Genomic DNA, 16879 nt, shown 5'->3' with positions numbered 1-16879 from the left:
TATATTCGTTCTTTCCATGCACATATTCTTCCCTCGTTTGTCGACATCCATACTCTCCTCGCTCACGTAGTCCCCTAACTCGCCGAGTCACCTGTATTGATGCACTCCATTTCTCAACCCGCGCAAAACCACCAGATTCCCTCGCGAGCCTACCGCTTCCCACCCTGCATCCCACTCACAACCCTCTCCAATCCCTGCGCCATCTGCACAACCTTCTCAGCGTCCCTCCTAACCCTCCTCAACGACCCCCCAAACGCCTTCTCCTCCTCACTCTCCCCGCCCAACGCACTTCTCGCAGTCTCGAGCCGCGCTTCAAGTGCCGCAGAAGCGTCGACCACCATCTGTGCGTCGGTCGTTGCGGTGCGGATCGCAGCGAGGGAGGAGGAGAGCGTGGTGGTTGAAGGGCGTGGGGAGAGAGCGAGCGTGCATTCGGCGTGGTGGGTCGAGAGTGCTGCGAGGCGGGTCGTGTAGAAGAGTGTTGAGAGCGCGCGGGAGAGCGAAGACGGGGAGGGGAGCGAGGGGGAGGAGGAGGCCAGGTGCACGACTGAGGGGAAGGGGTCGCACCGCTCTAGCAGCGTGCGGGCGTACGAGAGAGCGGCGGATTGGATCGCTTGTGCGGCGGGCAGAGTGGGTGGCAAGCGAGAGGAGGGAGAGGAAGGGTCGTCTCGTCGACGGGCGAGGAAGGTCTCGAGCGAGATGAGGGAAAAGAGGATCGAGCGGTGCGTGGCGGGAGAGAGAGGGGCGGATGGGGCAGACGGGACGAGGGCGACGAGGTGGGCGAGCTCGGGCGAGAGGCCGGAGGAGGAGGTCGAGGTTGAAGCGGAGGACGCGGTCGGCTGACGACGCGACCAGAATGCGAACCAAGACGACTTGGGCGACGCCGACTTGCCCTCACCCTCGGGCACGAGCTTGTCGAGCGCCTCGCCCTTCAAGCTCTGTCCCTCGCTCGCCGCCAACGCCGGAATCAACCCACCCGCGAACCATCCCTCGGCGCGCCTGTTCTCCGCCCTGCGCTCATCGCTCCCCTCGCGCCACAACTCGGCAATGCGCGCCGAGACCTCGGCCATCTTGCGCGAGGCCTTGACCTTTTCGCGCAGCTCCCACTCTCGCTCCTCCCTCCGCGCCGGATCGCTCGTCGGACTCGCCGAGAGGGCGTAGTAGATCCTCTCCCACCCGTCGCGCGCAGCTTCGAGCCTCGGTCGCCCACCAATCAACTCGCGGATCCCGGCGAGGCGTTCCTCCAACTCGACAGCCGCGCGGTCGACCCCGCCCTCCTCGACATGCTTCTCCCACTCGAGTGACTCGATCAGCGAGATTCCCTTGTCCTGCGCGAGCGCGAGCGCAGTGACGAGGTACTGCTCTGCCTCGAGCCAGCTCGAGTCGTTCACTTGCGCGCCCAGGGCCGCCAGCTCGTCTTCGCTCGAGATGAACCGTCCGCCGGGGCGTGTCACCGCGAATGCCGAGTCGGGTTTCGAGACGGCGTTCTCGGCGGGCAAGGCGGCGGTCCCAGTCCCGGACGTTTGGGCAAAGTACGCCGCGCGAACGGCCATCCGCGCCTTGAGACCGAGTCGGGGATCCGTCCCCCCTCGGTTCGGGGTATGCAACCCGCTCCACCCCTCGCGCTCATCGAGCCACTCGTCCGGGTCGTCCTGGGCCTTCACCTTGGGCGCCTGCAGCTGCACATGCTCGATCCACCAATGCGTTCCCGCGTACCCTCCGGCGACGGTGAGTACGATCCCCACCGACGCAAAGACTGCATAGCGGAACACGCGGCGGAAAGTGAGGCCGATCGAGAGGACGGGCGAGGCGTAGTCGTCTTGGGAGAGGGCGGTCGGGGGGAGGTGAGGATTGGCTGAGGACTGTGCGGGAGTGGAGTAGAGTGGCTCGTCGGGTGTTGTGAACTGTGGCGTGCGTGCGTAAGCCCTCGTGAGCGTGAGCGAGAGTGAGGACTTGGGTGCGGGTGTGTGGGGCAGGACGAGGAGCGGGATGCGGCGAGCGGGTGCGCGGGTGAGTGGGCGTGCGAGCATGGCGTGCACTGTGAGCAGGAATCACGCAGTCCACCGCGTGTGCTCGTTGCCCAATGTCAACCCTTCGCGAGTTGGTAAAGAGAGCGAGCGAGTTGGCTGAGCTCGAGCGAGTCGTCCTCATCAGCTCACCCTCGACTCTTCGCTGGTCGCGCATCGTAAGCTAGGCGAGTGTGTGCGATGAAGGGCTCAACGCCACGGGCACACGCTGCCACTGCCCACTCGACCCTCCCGCTCTTCCCGCTCCTCGCTTCCCACAACCCCCAGACCCGCACAGACGCCGCTCTCCAGCTCATCACCGCTCTCCCGCTCTCCCTCTCAGACCCAAAACAGGACCCAGACACGCCCTACACCCTCAAGCGACTCGTCACCGGTCTCGCGTCGTCGAACGAGGCAGCGAGGCAAGGGTTCGCCGTCGCTCTCGCTCAACTCGTACAGTCCCTCCCCGAAGACAGCGATGCGGCGACTGTCCTCCCCGCCCTCATCGAGGCGACGACGAGCAAGGCAGGCATGGACGCGCGCGAGGAACGAGACCTCCTCTTTGCCCGCCTGATGGGACTGCACGCACTCGTCCGCTCGGGCGTGCTCGTTCGCGCAGAGGGCAAGGCGAGCAACGCAGGCGAGAACTGGAAGGAGGTCGTCCTCGCCCTCGTATCCCTCGCCAACAAGAAGACTTGGATCCGCGAACCCGCTTACTGGGTCGTCTGCGATGCCCTCCGTGCCCTCCTCGAGGTCAGCGACGCCGTCGCATGGAAAGACGAGACGGTGCAGTGGGCGGTCCAGCGGCTACTCGGAGACGCGAGGGAAAAGGCGCGCGGGTGGAGTCCCGAAAAGGTCGCCATCGTCCTCGTCCTCCAGTCGCACGGCGTGGTGCGTCGCAACCTCTCGCTCCTTCATCTCGATTTTTGCTGACGCGTTCGTTCACAGGACGCCGACTACGCCGCCCTCCTCGCCCCGACCTTCCCCTCAGGCTGGCTCCTCGCCCGCTCGTCCCTCTCGACCCTCGCCAACGCCCTCAAAGGCTCGCTCTCCTCCTCTTCCTCCCTTGACTCGTCTTCCGCCGGTCCCTCGCAAGGCTCGAACGCAGTCAAGACCTCCAAGGGCGCCTCGGCTCCCGCACCAGGCCAAGCACCGCACTTTGTCTGGCAACTCCTCTGCGACGCATACTTTCCCCCTCCCTCCTCTCCCTCGTCCGCTCCGATTACGGACCGTGCACCCTTCAACGCTTTCTGGACCGCCTGCGTCGACACGCCCCTCTTCGGATCCTCCTCGCACCCTCTCAAAGCACTCGGGTTCAACCTCATCCAGCTGTTCCTCCCGCGCCTCTCTTCGCCCTCGAACGACATCCAGACGCTCTTCGGCCCGAACGCGTTGAGGGTGTTGCACAACCACCTCAAGCGGGACTCGGTCGCCGCCGGATCTGGGGGCAAGACGCTCGCGAAAGTCGCAGAGAAACTCGTCGGCTCCACCTTGCCCTCTTACCTCTCCCAACACCCCGAGGCTGCACTCCCGGTCTTGAAGGCGCTCGTGAGCGAGCCCAACTCGCAGTACAACGCGTTCGAGACTAAGGTGCTCGAGAAGATTGTGGTCAAGCTTCCTCTCTCCGCGGGAGGCGTAAGGGGATGGGTCGCCTACCTTCGCAGCGTCGTCCTTTCGCCCTCGCTTCTCGGCTCCGACGACGATGAGCAGGCGAAGGAAGACGAAGACAAGGTTGTCGCCGCGCAACGGAACTGGGCTTTCGATCAGATGTTGTTTGTCGTCCGCAATGCCAGCGTCGAGAAAGACGACGAGTTGGTCAAGGGCTTGTTGGAGTTTCTTGCGGTTGTTGGGTGGTTCGAGGTCCGCAAGGAGGGTGGCAAGGGTGCTGTGCGTTACCATCTCTCTCCCTCCCTTTTCTCACGGCTCACGAATCGATATGCCACACAGCGCTCCTACACCCCCACCCGCCCGCTCACCTCCACGCACCGCCTCTCCGCCCGTTCACGCTTCTTCTCGATCCTCTCGGCACTCATTTCCGCCCCTGTACCACTCGGCGGTCCGGCGTGGCTTGCGCGCGCATTGGGAGCGCTGGACGCCCTCGAGGGGGATGCGAAGCACTTCGCCCGTGCGGAGGTCATGGAGGATGATGAGGAAGAGGCGGAGGAGGGATTGGACCGCCTCAAGGCTCTTCATGCGGCGCTCAGTCAGTCGCCGAAGGACGGAGAGGAGAAGGAGCTGTTGAGGCGTGCGACGGCTCGTGCGTTGCTTGAGGGCGTCAGGTTGGTCGTTTGGGATGAGGGGGCGGACGAGGCGGGTGATGTGATTGAGGGAGCGGTCGACGCGGTCGAGGCTTTGTTCCCCTCCCTCTCTTCTCCCTCCTCTTCTTCCTCAGACGAAGAGGAAGACACCGAAGAAGGGGACAAGCCCGAACCTGCAACAATCCTCCTCGACACCCTCCTGACCCTCCTCCGTCGCCCAAGCGCATTCGTCAAATCCTTCGTTGGGCCGATCGTCCTTCGTGGGTTTGCGGATGAGGTTGGAGAACAGGGGGTCGAGTTGGTTTTGGGGGTTGTGGCGCCTGAGGAGGAGGAAGAAGGGGACGAGGAGGAGGAGACGGGCGAAGGAGAGGGGAAGGAGGAGGAGGACGAGGAGAGCAGCGATGAGGACGAAGACGAGGACGACGAGGACGACGGACTCGAGGTCGACGAGGCGTTCAAGCAGGAACTCCTTGCCGCGCTCGAGGCGGGCGGGATGGCTGTCCCCAATGCGGCGTCGGACGACGAGGATGAGGAGATGCAGGATGGAGAGGGCGAGAGCGAGGAGGAGGAGCTTCTGGACGACGATGCGATGCTGGAGCTGGATGAGCGGCTGGCGGATATTTTCCGTGCGAACGGAGGAGGGAGGAGGAGCAAGAAGCGTGCGTGCCGCCTTCTCTCACTCTCAGCGGCCCTCTCACTGCGGTCCGTTGCTGACGATCGAGAGTACCGGTGCATACAGGTGATCGGCAAGACGATCTGCACTACCGCCTGCGCTGCCTCGATCTTCTCGACGTCCTCACGCACGCCAAGCCCGCCTCGCCCCTCCTCACCCCGCTCTTCGTCCCGCTCTTCAACCTCATCCGCACGGCGTCATCGGCAGTCGAGTCCGAGCTGCAAACCAAGGCAGGCAAGCTCCTCCGCTTCCTCGTCCAGCCTCGCAAGGCCGCCTCGCCCGCCGACGGCGTCGACGCCTCGGCCTCGGCTGAGAGCGCCCTCGACGCGCTCAAGGCGCTGCACAAGGCCGCCGCCAACGTTGACGACGTCTCGCTCGCGCCGCTCTGCGCCCAGGTTGGCGTGGCGCTCGTCAAGACCGTGGCTGCCCTCTCGCCCTCGACCGCCCAGGTAGACGTCTCGCGCATCTACCTCGCCAGCTTCGAGAAGTACCTCACGACCAAGAACGCCAAGACGCGCGTCCAGCCTGCTCTCACGCTCGAGGCGGCTAAGCGCGCGCCCGCGGCCCTTTGGGGCATGGTCGGACGGGTGGTCGAGCTTGCGGCGGGAGAGGGGGAGAAGGTCAATGCGTTCAGGAGGATGCAGGCGTTCGAGGTCGCGCAGGCGGTCGTCACTGCCTACGCCAGCTTGGTCCGTCCTCCATCTCGCTCGATGCGATCGAAACCAGCTCGCTGACGTTGCATCTCCTGAGCAGAAGACGCCCGAATCCAAGGCTGAAGTCCTCGCAGTCCTCCCGCCCTACCGTGACGCCCTCTACTCGGCCCTCTCGTCCTCCCTCTCCGCCTCGACCGCCTCTCCCGACTTTGACATCGCTCGCCTCAAGCTTCTCGCCAAGCAAGCTCTTGCCGTCGCACGCCTCACCGTCCAAATCTCGTCGCAGTCGACCGCAGCACAACTGTGGAAGGCCGACGAGTGGGCCAAGCTGATCGACGTCGCGAAGAAGAACGAGCGGTTCAAGGGCGCCGTCGGCGTCCAGACGCTCGTCAAGCAGCTCGTTGGCGTGCTTGGCGCTTCAGTGTCGGAGAATGCGGCGGCCGGCAAAGCTGGCAAGAAGGAGAAGAAGCGCAAGGCGAATGCGGCGGACAAGGTGAACGAGGGGACGCCGGCGAAGAAGTCCAAGCAGGACAAGGCGGCGGTCCCTGCTCCTCTCGCGGCGGCGCCGGAGAACGAGGTCCAGGACGAGTCGGTCGAGGCGGCGGAGGGAGCGGAGGCAGAGACGGCGACGCCCTCGAAGAAGGACAAGAAGAAGAAGCGGCGGCAGTCGGCGGCGGGCAAGGCATAGAGCTCGTCTGTCTGTGTACTAGGATCGCTGGCGTTGTTCCTTCTACGGCATCTCGCATTGTATCATCGTATTCCTCGCTCGTCTTGCGCTTACCGCTCTGCGAAGAGTCCGCTCCGCTTCGCATACGCTCCCTCTGCTTCTGAGTTTGCTGTTCACACACTCAGTCCCGCTACAGCATCCTCGCCAATCGCCTCAACACGCACGCAGCCTCTGCGAGGCCACCCGTCCAGCCTGCCGCAACCTCGCCCGCCTCCTCCTTTGCGAACCTTCGCTTCCCGTGCCTCACCACCACGCTCTGCCTGCCTGCTAGACACACACGGTCACCGGCACCGCCAAGCCGTGACTCTCGCCCAACACGTCTCACCGTCGTCGCCCTTCCATCGAATCCCCTCCGATCGACATCATTCCCCTCTCCTCGACCAGCGCGACTGCTCCCAATACTCCCAACTCGAAGCACCGCGCCCAGTTCTCCGTGACAGGCTTACGACCGCCCAATGCGATGATCCCGAGCCATACGGGCGGGGCGTCGGCGGTGCCGTACAGGTCGAAGTCGGATGGGTTGGGTCTGTGGAAGGAGCAGCTCGAGACGCAGTGGAAGGGGCGGAGAGACGCTCGCGTGAGGCTCTTGGGCGTCGTATCGGCGGGACTTTTCGTTCTCTGGCTCTTCGCGTCCCGAATGTAAGTTCTCCTCTCCTCCTTGACCCTGCGAAGGAGACGTCAAATTGCCTGGAGCCTGGCTCCTTCGCTTCTGGCGCGGAGTGACGAGATTGACGCGCTGTTTGTGCAGAGTCAATGTGCGGAATCGCTTGCCTTCCTGCGACGCACTGCACCAGCCCGGCCGCCTCCTCGTCAACCTTACCTCTCCTCTCCACACCCACTGGCGCCCGTTCGCCGAGTCGCAGTGCCCACCACTACCGAAGTACCTGCCCGCACTGTGGCAGCTCACGCACGGCGTCGAACGCTCGTTCCCCATGTACCAGTCGTCGACTTTCTCGAAAGAGTACCGCCAAGTCGCCGCCGAACCTCTCCCTCCTCACCTCCTTGCCTCTTCCCCCTCGACAATAGATCCCATACCCTTCCTGCGCAAGCGGCGACGACACCCTCCGACTGTCCTCGTCATCGGCGACTCGGTCGACCGTAACGGGCTCGTCCATTTCTGCCAGCTCTTCCGCCGCGATGTCACCATCTCGCACTACAGCGACATTACCAAGCTTCCACCCGGTCCGTATCCTGCCGACTTGACGAAGGGACACGGCCCGAAGCACGAAGGTTGGGACCAGCGAGGTCTGATGCACCGCTGCGAGATCCCGTTCGTCGACGGGTCGGGCACCGCGATGCGCGTCATCAATGGCTTCCACTACGGCATGGACGCGCTTGACGAGTTCAACACGCCCGACCATACGGATTGGCATGCGCCGGGGAGGATCGAGAACCGGATAGACGAGTTGATCGTGCCGGCTATCGAGCAGCTTGGAGGGACGGACAAGGTGGATGTTGTGCAGCTGCACAGCGGAATGTGGGACCTGGTGCGTCCGGCGACGCTGCTGTCTTGTCAGGATGGCGCCTTTGCGTTCGCTTTGCTGACTTCGCCCCGACGTCGTTTCGCCAGGCCCTCTTCGGCATGCAAGACGACAAGACGCGCTGGTCGCTCACGGTCCCTCTAACGCCCGAACAACTCGCCTGGTGGCAAGAACGCATGTTGCACGCCATCTACCACGTCCGGCAGCGCTTCCCGCGCGCCAGGCTCGTCTTCCGCAAGCTCCATAGGACGGACGACGCGGTTGCGGGGACGCAGTACATCACGAATTGTGCGTTGGCTCGGTTACTGGGCTGTTCGGGTTTTAGGAGCTGACTTGACTTTCGCTCTCGCAGTGTGAGTCTCTCGCCTTGCCTCGCATGCTACGGCTTTCCTCCTTCCCGATGTCGCTGACCACTACCGCATCACAGGCGCGTCCACCAGCTTAGGCACCTGCAGGAGGAAGTCGCTCGCTCGGAAGGATTGCCCATCTTCGGTACGTGGCTTCGTCTGCAGCGGCTCCCTGTGCTTCATGCCCCCGCCTCGGTTGCGCTTCTCCCAGATGAAGGCCGCTAACTCGCGCGCAATGCTCCCTCAGACTTTGGGCACGTCCTCGAGGGCTACCAGTTCTTCCAGGAGAAGGTGCACCCACTCCTCGTCCCTGGCGGCGTCACCTATGCGCACAACCTGGTCCACCAGCTGCGTCTCGCGCTCGAGAGCCGGACGAGCTGGCGTCGAGGCTGGCTGTGGGACGCGTGAATTGGGCGAACGAGGCGAAGAGGTGGGCAGGCGGGTTGTATTCGAGCGATGCATTTCATTATCCTTGCACTCAATTAAGCCTCGCGGTCCAATCGAGCGAATCAGAGAATGGCTTGCTCTTGCTTTCCAGTCGAGGGACGAACGACTCAAGGTCGCCCGACCCGCTCTTTCCTCATCGTCCCCTCGCTCGCTGCTGCTTTCTCGCTGGTCTGTGCCCTTCTGAGTGACGCTGTTGACTCGGGCTATCTTACAGGTGCGCACGACTCTTCACCGCTTGGTCTCGCGACTCCACACAGAGCGGGGTCCCCGTAGAGGCCGGCGACATCCTCGCTCGTCGCACACGGCTCAGACTGGGCTGGAGACGACGACTGACCCTCGTGTTCACTCGACAGTACCGTTCGAACCAGCGCAGCAACCCGCCAGAGCGAGCGATCACCCGCTGACGCCCCTCACCTCTTCCCCCCACTCGCCATCTTTGTCCGGCCAGCCTCTCTTCTCGACGTCCTCCGTACTCGGTTCCACACAATCTGAGCTACCCACGAAGTCTCTGCGATGAGCGTGAACGGCGTGGCGAGGCCTGCAGGGCCCAGGAGGAGTGCGAGCGGCGAGCCTGACACTTCGCCGGACCTCGAGTTCGTGCGTACCGTCCTCTTCTTCGTGCGACGTACCGAGACCGCTGACTGGTGAGGGAATTTCCACAGACCTTCCTCCGACCTGCACATCAAGCCCGCACGCTCGCACGCCCCGCTTCCGCCTATGTCCCCCGACCCACCTCGCCCGAACCCTCTCGCCCTACTTCTCCAACGCCAGTCCCACTCGTCGCACCCATCCTCCCAACAACCTCGCAACAGAGCCATGGCAGCGCCCGCCCCTTCGCACCGAAGCCCATGCGGCAAGGTGCTCCTCGACTCGGTGGCCTAGGACTCGGAGGAATTGTCGGGCCTGAACCGTCGCCTCCTGCTCGCTCTCTTCCTCGAACCGACTCCCCTGCGCGGCCTGCAGCGAAACGACCCGTCCCAGCCGTCCCTTTCGTCCCGCCTCACACGCAGACTCCCTCTCCTCCTTCGACAGCCAGCTCCGACCGCAACTCTGCCTCCTCGTCGCCCTTCGCTCCAAAAGCGTCCAACATGCCCGAACGCCCGTTCCTCTCGCCCGAGTATGGCAAGCCAACCGTCCGCTCGGGCACGTTTGCGCTTGACTCGCACGCTGCACCGGATGCGGGTCTTGAGCGGGTGCGAGGCGAGTCGGGGAGCAGGAACGGACGGCGAAGCGGGACGCCGAACGAGCTTGAGCGGTCCGCTGGTCAAGGCGCAGTCCTGGCGCCGCCCATTGCGGCTGCAGGAGTCGTCGCTTCAGACGCAGCTCACGAAGAAGACGCGGCGCGCGAGGAGGACGAAGCGGACGAGGAGGAGTTCTCGCCCGACATGCAGGAGCCAGACTGGCTGCAGACTTCGCCTGAAGCGGAGAAAGGCGTCAGCGGATTCCGTCTTGCCGATGGCGAGGCTGAAGAGGACGAGGCTCCCGCGCCGCCGTTGGATTCGAGCCTGAATCGGCGGCATACGATGGTTGGCCTGTTCGGCATGGTGCACGAGGTGCCTGTCGACCACGAGGCGGACGCAACGAGCACCCACACCTCGGAAGACGGCCAGCTCGACTCGTTTGACGACGCCCATTCCGTCCTCGCCAGCTCGACGTCTCGCCAGCCGCAGGAGCCGCCCGCCGGCGCCGTCGACTTGGTGGACGAAGACGAGATCTCGGAGATCTTGAGCAGTCCCGAGGGCGTCAAGGTGGACGACTTGCCGGAGGAAGTCATCCTCGATGGACCTGGCTCGTCTGCTGGATCCGAGGCATCGAGCGTCGCCGCGACGCCTGTTCACGAGACGGCGCCAACCCGCGACTGGGCCGCTCCTGTTGCGACGGCCGTGGCAGCACCGACGTTCGGCCAAACCGCCGGCTTCCCTTCGCACGAGCCCGTCGCTGCGACACTCATGGCACGCGCCGTCAACACGAACTCGTCTTACGACGCTCACTCGGACCACGAGGACCACGATGCGGTTGAGGAGGAGGACATCCGGAGTCGCAGTCCATCGATCGCCAGTAGCGGTCGCCTCTCGCCTGACCCCGCTCACGACGAGTTTGCGCGCTCGCGCTCGCCGTCACCTGTCCCGGGCGATGGCGTTCACGCCGAGCACAACTTTGCAGCCCAGCACTCGCCGGCGAGTATCTACGACGAGGACGAGGACCGCCTCCCGAACGGCTACGTCGACGAGCCGGACCGCTCGCACGACAAAGCGGCGAGCATTCGCGAGGCGGCTTCCGTCTACCCTTCTCCGCCCTCCTCGCCTCAGCCTCCGCTCGTGCAGGAGGAGCTCCCGACTGAAGAGCCTCCCGCCGCAGAGCCGCTGCCGCCTGTCGAATCGCCCGAGCCTCCCGCATCAGTTCGAGCGGCTACTCCTCCTCCATCGCCTCCTCCAGTCGTTCCCACACTCTCCACTTCCTCCCCGCAACGCCGCTCATCCCTCTCCCCTCCCGCTTCTCCAACGACCGCCTCAGCGCCCGCCTTCTCACCCAACCTCGCCTACCAAGCTCTCGGTCTTCGTCTCCCCTCTTCGCTTTCCGGCAACAAGCGGTCGTCGGCTATCTCGCCCGTTTCGCCGCCTATGTCGCCGGAAGTCGCGAAGGCTTCGATGCCTTTCGTCTTTGAGCCTTTGGCGGCGATTCTGCCGCCGGCGAATGAGGCGAAATCGGCTGAGCCTCCGGCAGCCGTCGTCGACGAAGAGCGGGAGGAGGAGGCGCCGAAGACGCGAGAGGCCGAGGAGCCTGCGGCAGTGGCCGACTCTCCTGAGCACGTCGAGCCTGCTGCGGAGCCGTTCATTTCTCGCGACTACGCCCTTCCCACCGACCGTTCGCCTCCCTTCCTGCCAACCAACGTTACTCACGCCGAACCGGCTCCTGCACCGACCCTCGAAGAGAAGCGGACCGCCGCACCCGTACTTGAGCAGGATGACCACCACACCGACTCGTCCGTCACCGACTCGCCCGCTCTCTCCGCTCACACCGCCGAATCCGACTTCGAATCGGCGTACGGAGACGACGATGTGCCGCCTGTACAGCTGCCGCAGTCAGCCGCTACCGAGCAGCCTGTAGCTTCAAATGCAGTGACGCCGGCAACCGACGCGCAGGAGCAGGGCGAGGGAGGTGTTGGCGTTGTTGACGTCGGTGTTGCGGTAGCTGGCGCACTTGTGATGGGCGGTCTGTCGGTTGGGCAGTCTGCGTGGCGCAGCTTGTCAGGGTGGGCTTGGCGCGGGAACGCCCAGCCGGAGCAGCAGCAGCAGCCGCCTGAACCCGCAGCGCAGCCAGACTTCGTGCCGAAGGTGCCGCAGATCGTCGTTGTCGAGGAGGAGATGGTCTCGGCTTCGCCTCTCATCGGGTCCGACACCCGCAGCGACGTCGACACGAAGGACGGGTCGAAGATTGGCGAACGCGCCGAATCGTCCGTCGTCTCGACCGAATGGGGAGATGCAGAATTCGACATGCCCGAGGGTGAGTGTCCCTGCCTTTCCTCTAACGTGCAAACGCCAACGCTTCAACCTACAGGCTTCCTCGACGAGTTCAAGAAGGCGATGGAGGAGATCGGAGTCCAGCAGGTCGCGGACGAAGACCGCGCCGAGCAGCAAGCACAGCAGGCGGCTTACCTCGCGGCGTCTAGACAACACGAGGAGGCTGTTGAGGGTGAGGAGGAAGAGGTCCGCTCCGCCGTCGGTTCGCCCGCGCCCTCGATCCGCACCGCCGTCTTCCCGACCACCGGCATGCACCGCAGCCGCCCTCCGTCCATCACTGGCTCGATTCGCTCGGACCGCGGCGGCGGCGGGCAGTACGGTCGACCGCTGACTCCGGCAGACGAGCGGATGGAGGGCGACAGCGACGAGGAATACGACGAGCTCGACCGCATGATGGCGCCTGTCTGGGCGTCTCACCGCGGACCTTCAGCACGTCAGCAGTTCTCCGGACCCGTCGAATCGACCAAGCACGGATACGCCGCTCCGCCTGGCCTGGCTGGTGCCGCCGCTGGACCGCTTCCCTCCTCCCGCATGCTTTCACCATCACTGTCGACCTCGTCAACCTTCTCAGCGGCACCTCCATCCCTCACCTCGTCGACTCGCTCGCCTCAGCCCGGCATCACGACGTCTCGCTCGAGCAAGGGTCTCTTCGGCTTTGGCTCGTCCAAGTCGAAGGCGCCCAAACCTGCCTCGCCTCAGAAGACTCGGCCCGACTCCGGCTCAGTCCTCTCAGGCGGCACGCAAGCAGCCAGTACGGCAAAGTCTTTCACCTCGCTCTCGTCGATCGAGGAGGACGTCCTGTCGAACAGCAGCAAGAAGCAGAAGAAGAATCGCAAGTCGTTCCTCTTCGGCGGTTCCAAGTCTCCGACTATGCCGTCCATTGAGTCTCAGATCGCCGACACGACGTACGTGCACTACGGCAGCGGCAAGGCGAAGAACAAGCGGCGCGACTCGGACATGTCCCTTGACGCCAGCCTGTACGCCTCGCGCGACCCCGTCCTCCTCCCCGGCCAGCCCGTTCCCGTCTCGCTCGCCGGCGTCGTTGCAGGCTTGTCGGTCGACTCGCCTGCCAAGTCGTCGGTCCAGTCGGGAGGGCGACGCTCCAGCCTGCGCCTCAAGTCTCGCTACGAGCAGGCGGAGCCCAACGCTCCCGCCGACCCGATGGAGAAGGAGCGCATCTACCGCGTCCGCTTCGCCAACGCGACTCGCGGTCTCGGCTTGCGCTCAGTTGCCGAGGAAGAGGCTGTTCGCGGCGGAGACGACGTCGCACTCAAATGGATCGGTGTCGGACGCGGACGGTATGGCAACCTCACGATCAAGGTGCGTTCACTTCCCTTCTCTCTCATCTGCTTCGAGCGCTGCTGACGGACGGCTCCCAACTGCTTCGTAGGAGGGCGAGGAGATGGACATCCTCTTCGACGAGCAGGTCAAGAAAATCAAGGGCAAGTGGCGCGCGTTTGGCTCGGAGCGGTCTGTCGAGTGGGCTGCGGTCAGGATCGACTGAGTGGACCGACCGCTTGGGGGGGCGGAGCTTGTATCCTTATCTATGTCGGCTGAATTCTCGGAATTCTTGTTGTGCTGTATTTCTGCGACCGAATGCAAAGGCGCAATTGTGACAACCAGCGGCTAATCGCTCAGCGAGTGCGAGCGGAACAACAACACGCTCACGAGGGGGAAAGCAAGACGCTCAGCGAGGCGATGCAAGCCGGGCAGGCGTGTTGTAAGGGGTGCATGCGATTGTTGGCGAGGAGGAGGAGGGCGAGGAGTTCGGTGGCTCGGCAGTGATGGTCGAGTAGCGGCTGCAGGTCTGGAACGAGAAGATAATCTTGAACAGCATTCAGCGCCTCAGCTTGGCACTTCTCCCTCTCTGTTCCAAGCTGTGAACTACCGCCTCGCCGTCGCTGTGTGGCCCGCTATGTGGGCTCACGTGCACTGGAACCATCAGCGGGATGTTGTTCATTCGCAGCGGTGCGAGCAAGAGGAGGGGGAAGAGGAGGACGAAGCGGAGGCAACGGTTCTGCGGGCAGCGTCCAGCAAGTTCAACAGACGCGGCGCTACAATCAGTTATAATGCATCAGACGTGAGCTGCAGGGCCCGTACAGGCCAGCACGGAGCCCTCGTCTGGCGACAGATCCTCATCAGTTCAAGAAAGTGAGCGAGGGGAGACAAGCGGGTGACGGTCACTGGGCGGTGCGCGAGGGGCTTCAACAGCGCAAGAAGCTGTCTGGGGATTGGACGCAGCAGTGGCAGACCTACCAGTATGGTGTGGCGGGAGCAGCAGCGTGATGTCGGCGGCGAGGAGGCGAAGTGGCTGGTTCCCTCTCGCCATTCACGCTCACCGCTCAGTCTGGCTCGTGCTGCGCTCCTTTGCATTGCTGAGCATGCCCTCTACCGCATCCACCTCGTCTCACGGTCCCGCTCCCGCTCCCGCTCCTCCGCCTCCCAACGAGCGGATGCCTCTCTCCTCCGTCCCCGACTTGACCAAGTTCTTCCCGCCGTTGATCCAGGACGCCATCTGCGCCGAGATGAATCGAGGAGCCGAGGGCGCTTACTACGACGAGTTCGAGCAGCTGTATTGGATGTACTCGGGATGGGACGAAGTGCGGGAGGATTTCGAGCGTGTTTGGCGTCCCATGATTGACGAAGTCGAGGATTACCTAGACCTGCGCTTTGCCGCCAGGGGTGGGGGCAATATGGAGTTGCGGGCGGAGCTCGCCCGCGTAGAGGCCAATTTGTTACCTCGCGCGACGCAAGTTCACTTGCGTAGGCAGGGACCGGCTGGTGCGTTCGCTAGATCGTCTCAGAACTTCCTCTATATGCTGATCAAGTCCAGCATACAGGGCTAGCCATCCTCCGACAACGACACTTCGCTCGGCACCCTGTGCTCGAACCATCGAGGCGACTCACTGCGTTGCCAAGCTTGCGAAGTCGGCGCGATTCTTGAGCACGGTTTGCAGGAGCATTCCGGAGCTCGATACAGAAGCTCACGGGACAGCCCATACTCGGGATCTAGTGGAGTGCGGGGGAGGAGCGTGGGTGCGAAGGGGTGAAGGCAGTTCTGGTGCATCCCAGTGAGCGAATGGCCGGCACATAAGCCATTTGCGGCTCGCTCTCAACGCCGTCGCTCATCACCGCAAGAAGGCGTCCTCTCGCTACGGTGTCGACTTCTCCTCGATCCCCTCAAAACCCTGATGCTCCCGTCCGCTTCTCCTCGACAGCCTGCAGTGACACATCGAAGCAATGGACACTCTCCTACCCCCGCATGTGCGGATACTCGGCGCGCAAAGTGACAAGGAGCAGGCGCGACATCGTCAACACCCAGCAGAACCTGTCGACGTTCTTCAGCTCGCTGCTGTCCGGCACCGAGATGCGCATGCCGTCGACGGAACAAGGCGAAGTTGTCGCTGCCCGTATCGCTCCCGCCCTCACCGACCGACCAGGACTCGCCCAACAGCTAGCGAATCTCTGCACGCGGGCTTTTGCGAACGAGTCGATCTCTCCTGAAGACCTGATCGACATCCTCTCGCTTAAGGAAAACAACAACAAGCACGCGAGCGACGTTGCCGCTGCTCTCGACGTCTTGTTGCGAGCGAAGGACCTGCCGGATGCTCGTTCAAGGGTCGCGCTCGAGAGCCTTTGGCGGCGAGTGTACATCCAGAATGAGTGCGTGCGAGTCTCCGAGTGCGACATGGACTTTCCACTGACGCTTTGCTTCGCAGCTGGGCGGCACTGCGATCTTCAGCGGGCGTGAAGGACGAGGAGATGGCCGCGGCTCTACGCAACACGGCTTTCTACGCTAAGCTTGCGGCAGCTCGCAAGTCTCGTGAGTTGCTAGCTTCCCTTAACTCCACGGTGCCCACAGCGCTGACGTCCGACAATGCAGGTCAACCGCAAGACATGCTCCTCGAACCGTCCCGCAGCTTCTCTTCCGCGACACCCGACGAGCTCGCCGCTCGCTTCGCCAACCTGCCATCCTCGAAAGTCGACGCGGTGCTCAGCGAATACGGGCAGGAAGGCCGGTTGCTGAACGAGGCGATGCAAGCCGGGTTGGAGGCGTGTTGCAAGGAGTGTGTGCGGCTGTCGGACGAGGAGTAGGAGGGCGCTTCTCCTGAGGAGGCGCTCAGTGGGTCGGCAGTGATGGTTGAGTAGCGGCTGCAGCTCTGGAACGAGAAGATAATCTTGAAAAGCATTCAGCGCGTCAGCTTTGCTCTTCTCCCTCTCTGTCCCAACCTGTGCATTACCGCCTCGCGTCGCTGTGTGGCCCGCTACTCGGGCTCACATGCACCGGGACCATCAGCGGGATATTGTACATTCGCAGCGGTGCGAGCAAGAGGAGGGGGAAGAGGAGGACGAAGCGGAGGCAACGGTTCTGCGGGCAGCGTCCAGCAAGTTCAACAGACGCGGCGCTACAATCAGTTATAATGCATCAGACGTGAGCTGCAGGGCCCGTACAGGCCAGCACGGAGCCCTCGTCTGGCGACAGATCCTCATCAGTTCAAGAAAGTGAGCGAGGGGAGACAAGCGGGTGACGGTCACTGGGCGGTGCGCGAGGGGCTTCAACAGCGCAAGAAGCTGTCTGGGGATTGGACGCAGCAGTGGCAGACCTACCAGTATGGTGTGGCGGGAGCAGCAGCGTGATGTCGGCGGCGAGGAGGCGAAGTGGCTGGTTCCCTCTCGCCATTCACGCTCACCGCTCAGTCTGGCTCGTTCTGCGCTCCTTTGCATTGCTGAGCATGCCCTCTACCGCATCCACCTCGTCTCACGGTCCC

General features: G+C 63.7%; 6 protein-coding genes across 6 annotated transcripts; 5 read left to right on the top strand and 1 right to left on the bottom strand.

Moving 5' to 3' along the window:
- Positions 1-149: 149 nt before the first annotated feature.
- On the bottom strand, positions 150-2027 carry RHTO_02918 (uncharacterized protein; the record flags this gene model as incomplete). Its single annotated transcript, XM_016416590.1, has 1 exon — positions 150-2027. The coding sequence occupies one exon, from the start codon at positions 2025-2027 to the stop codon at positions 150-152; it is 1878 nt and encodes a 625-aa protein (XP_016276309.1).
- Positions 2028-2204: 177 nt separating this feature from the next.
- Positions 2205-6275, top strand: RHTO_02917 (DNA polymerase phi subunit; the record flags this gene model as incomplete). Its single annotated transcript, XM_016416589.1, has 5 exons — positions 2205-2894; positions 2952-3890; positions 3951-4920; positions 5001-5623; positions 5688-6275. 5 exons carry the CDS (start codon positions 2205-2207, stop codon positions 6273-6275), a joined length of 3810 nt encoding a protein of 1269 aa, XP_016276308.1.
- Positions 6276-6774: 499 nt separating this feature from the next.
- RHTO_02916 (uncharacterized protein) lies at positions 6775-8773 on the top strand (the record flags this gene model as incomplete). The annotated part of the gene is made up of 5 exons (XM_016416588.1): positions 6775-6953; positions 7063-7801; positions 7885-8083; positions 8223-8287; positions 8390-8773. The coding sequence occupies 5 exons, from the start codon at positions 6775-6777 to the stop codon at positions 8771-8773; spliced, it is 1566 nt and encodes a 521-aa protein (XP_016276307.1).
- A 329-nt stretch (positions 8774-9102) lies between these two features.
- On the top strand, positions 9103-13614 carry RHTO_02915 (uncharacterized protein; the record flags this gene model as incomplete). Its single annotated transcript, XM_016416587.1, has 4 exons — positions 9103-9186; positions 9252-12093; positions 12148-13430; positions 13501-13614. 4 exons carry the CDS (start codon positions 9103-9105, stop codon positions 13612-13614), a joined length of 4323 nt encoding a protein of 1440 aa, XP_016276306.1.
- Positions 13615-14395: 781 nt separating this feature from the next.
- On the top strand, positions 14396-15054 carry RHTO_02914 (uncharacterized protein; the record flags this gene model as incomplete). The annotated part of the gene is made up of 2 exons (XM_016416586.1): positions 14396-14891; positions 14951-15054. 2 exons carry the CDS (start codon positions 14396-14398, stop codon positions 15052-15054), a joined length of 600 nt encoding a protein of 199 aa, XP_016276305.1.
- A 318-nt stretch (positions 15055-15372) lies between these two features.
- RHTO_02913 (uncharacterized protein) lies at positions 15373-16205 on the top strand (the record flags this gene model as incomplete). The annotated part of the gene is made up of 3 exons (XM_016416585.1): positions 15373-15773; positions 15830-15933; positions 15994-16205. The coding sequence occupies 3 exons, from the start codon at positions 15373-15375 to the stop codon at positions 16203-16205; spliced, it is 717 nt and encodes a 238-aa protein (XP_016276304.1).
- Positions 16206-16879: the final 674 nt, after the last annotated feature.

Source organism: Rhodotorula toruloides, assembly GCF_000320785.1.
Source record: "Rhodotorula toruloides NP11 unplaced genomic scaffold Scaffold2, whole genome shotgun sequence".
Classification (NCBI taxonomy): Eukaryota; Fungi; Basidiomycota; class Microbotryomycetes; order Sporidiobolales; family Sporidiobolaceae; genus Rhodotorula; species Rhodotorula toruloides.
This window is presented reverse-complemented; position numbering and strand designations above follow the sequence as displayed.